The sequence below is a fragment of the Typha angustifolia genome, chromosome 15, assembly GCF_048772165.1.
Source record: "Typha angustifolia cultivar Huaian chromosome 15, ASM4877216v1, whole genome shotgun sequence".
Taxonomy (NCBI): domain Eukaryota; kingdom Viridiplantae; phylum Streptophyta; class Magnoliopsida; order Poales; family Typhaceae; genus Typha; species Typha angustifolia.
Window position 1 is genome coordinate 14,807,628 of NC_133253.1, and position 1,416 is coordinate 14,809,043.

At 41.2% G+C, this 1,416-nt stretch overlaps 1 protein-coding gene across 1 annotated transcript; it reads left to right on the top strand.

Annotated features, from left to right (window-relative positions):
- Positions 1-500: 500 nt before the first annotated feature.
- LOC140776992 (uncharacterized) lies at positions 501-992 on the top strand. The gene has a single exon (XM_073120892.1). The coding sequence runs from the start codon at positions 501-503 to the stop codon at positions 990-992; it is 492 nt and encodes a 163-aa protein (XP_072976993.1).
- Positions 993-1,416: the final 424 nt, after the last annotated feature.

Sequence of the window (1,416 nt, forward strand, 5' to 3'; positions counted from 1 at the left end):
TCTTTCTTTCCAGTGAAATTCCGCCAAGTGCTGCGTTTGTAGGAAGTTGATGCGCCGAGGTTGCAGGTCATCCGGCTGCCGTATGGGTCAAGTTTGTTGATGGGTCATATATTCTACATGGAGAGACGACAAGCGTTGCCAACTTTTGTTTTCTGGCTTCTAATCTTGATTAATTTCCATATATCAAACAAGCAAATTGAAGAGTGTTTTGGTGACAGCCCAACAAAAGAAATTAAGGAGTTTAATACTCTTCTTCTTTTATATATATATATATATATATATATATATATATATATATATATATATATATCTCTCTCTCTCTCTCTCGCTACTATTGTTTAATTTTCTCTATCTCTCTCTCTCTCTTTTTATAAGTACTTCTGTTTGTTTTTTTAATGCATATGACCTTAAAATGCCTTAAAACCTTCCTAATCTTCTTCCAAACCAAAGCATATCTCCATCCTTCTCTCTCTCTGTCTCTGTCTCCCACTTTCTCTGTCATGGGAAACACGGGATCATCGTCCACTGGATCGATCAAAGTCATCACCAACGATGGCGTAGAGGAAGACTACGGCGCCGACCCGGTGCGCGCCGCGGAGCTCATGGTTGGAAACCCCGGCCAATTCGTCTGCGACGCCAACCACCTCAACGTGGGCTGCCGCGTCCCCGGCCTGACAGCCAACGAGGAGCTCCAGAGACACCACCTCTACTTCCTCCTTCCGATGGACATGCTCTACTCGGTGCTCACCGACGAGGAGATGGCGATCCTCGCGCACAGGGCGTCGGGAGCGGCGAAGAGGAGAAGGCGCGCTCCGGCGAAGAGTCCCGTGAGGATCTTGCCGATGCTCGGAGAATCCTGCTTGTTTCCGACGTCGGAAGCAACGTGCGACGAGGAGCCGATGATTAATGCGGTGCCTGTGAAGCAGACCGAGAGGCTGACATGGCAGCGGTCGTGGAGGCCGGCGTTGGATACCATCGAGGAAGTTCCATGAGTGTTTGTGATGATCACTATATATATATATATATCTTTTTTCTTTTTCTTTTTACTTTTTTCTTGGTGATTTTTAATTTTATTTTTAAAGTACATATGCTTGAATGAAATTTTAACCGACTTTTGATGCCATCATTTGGCGAAGAATTAAAGATAGACATTTCGATCGAGATTATCACACAATGTTGTTTTCTTTCTCGCGTTATTTCCACAAGTATATTTTTTTATTTTCTTTTTGGCGAAGAAGCAATTGGTGGGTTAATTTTTTTTTTACATATATAATTGCCACTGTAAACTTGTAAAATATCATAATTTTTTATTTTGAGAAGAATTATAAAATATTATAATTATCGCTACATTCTTTCAAGTATCATAATTGTCGTTAAAATCTTTTGATTCTTTCATGTATAATTGCCTCTATAGTT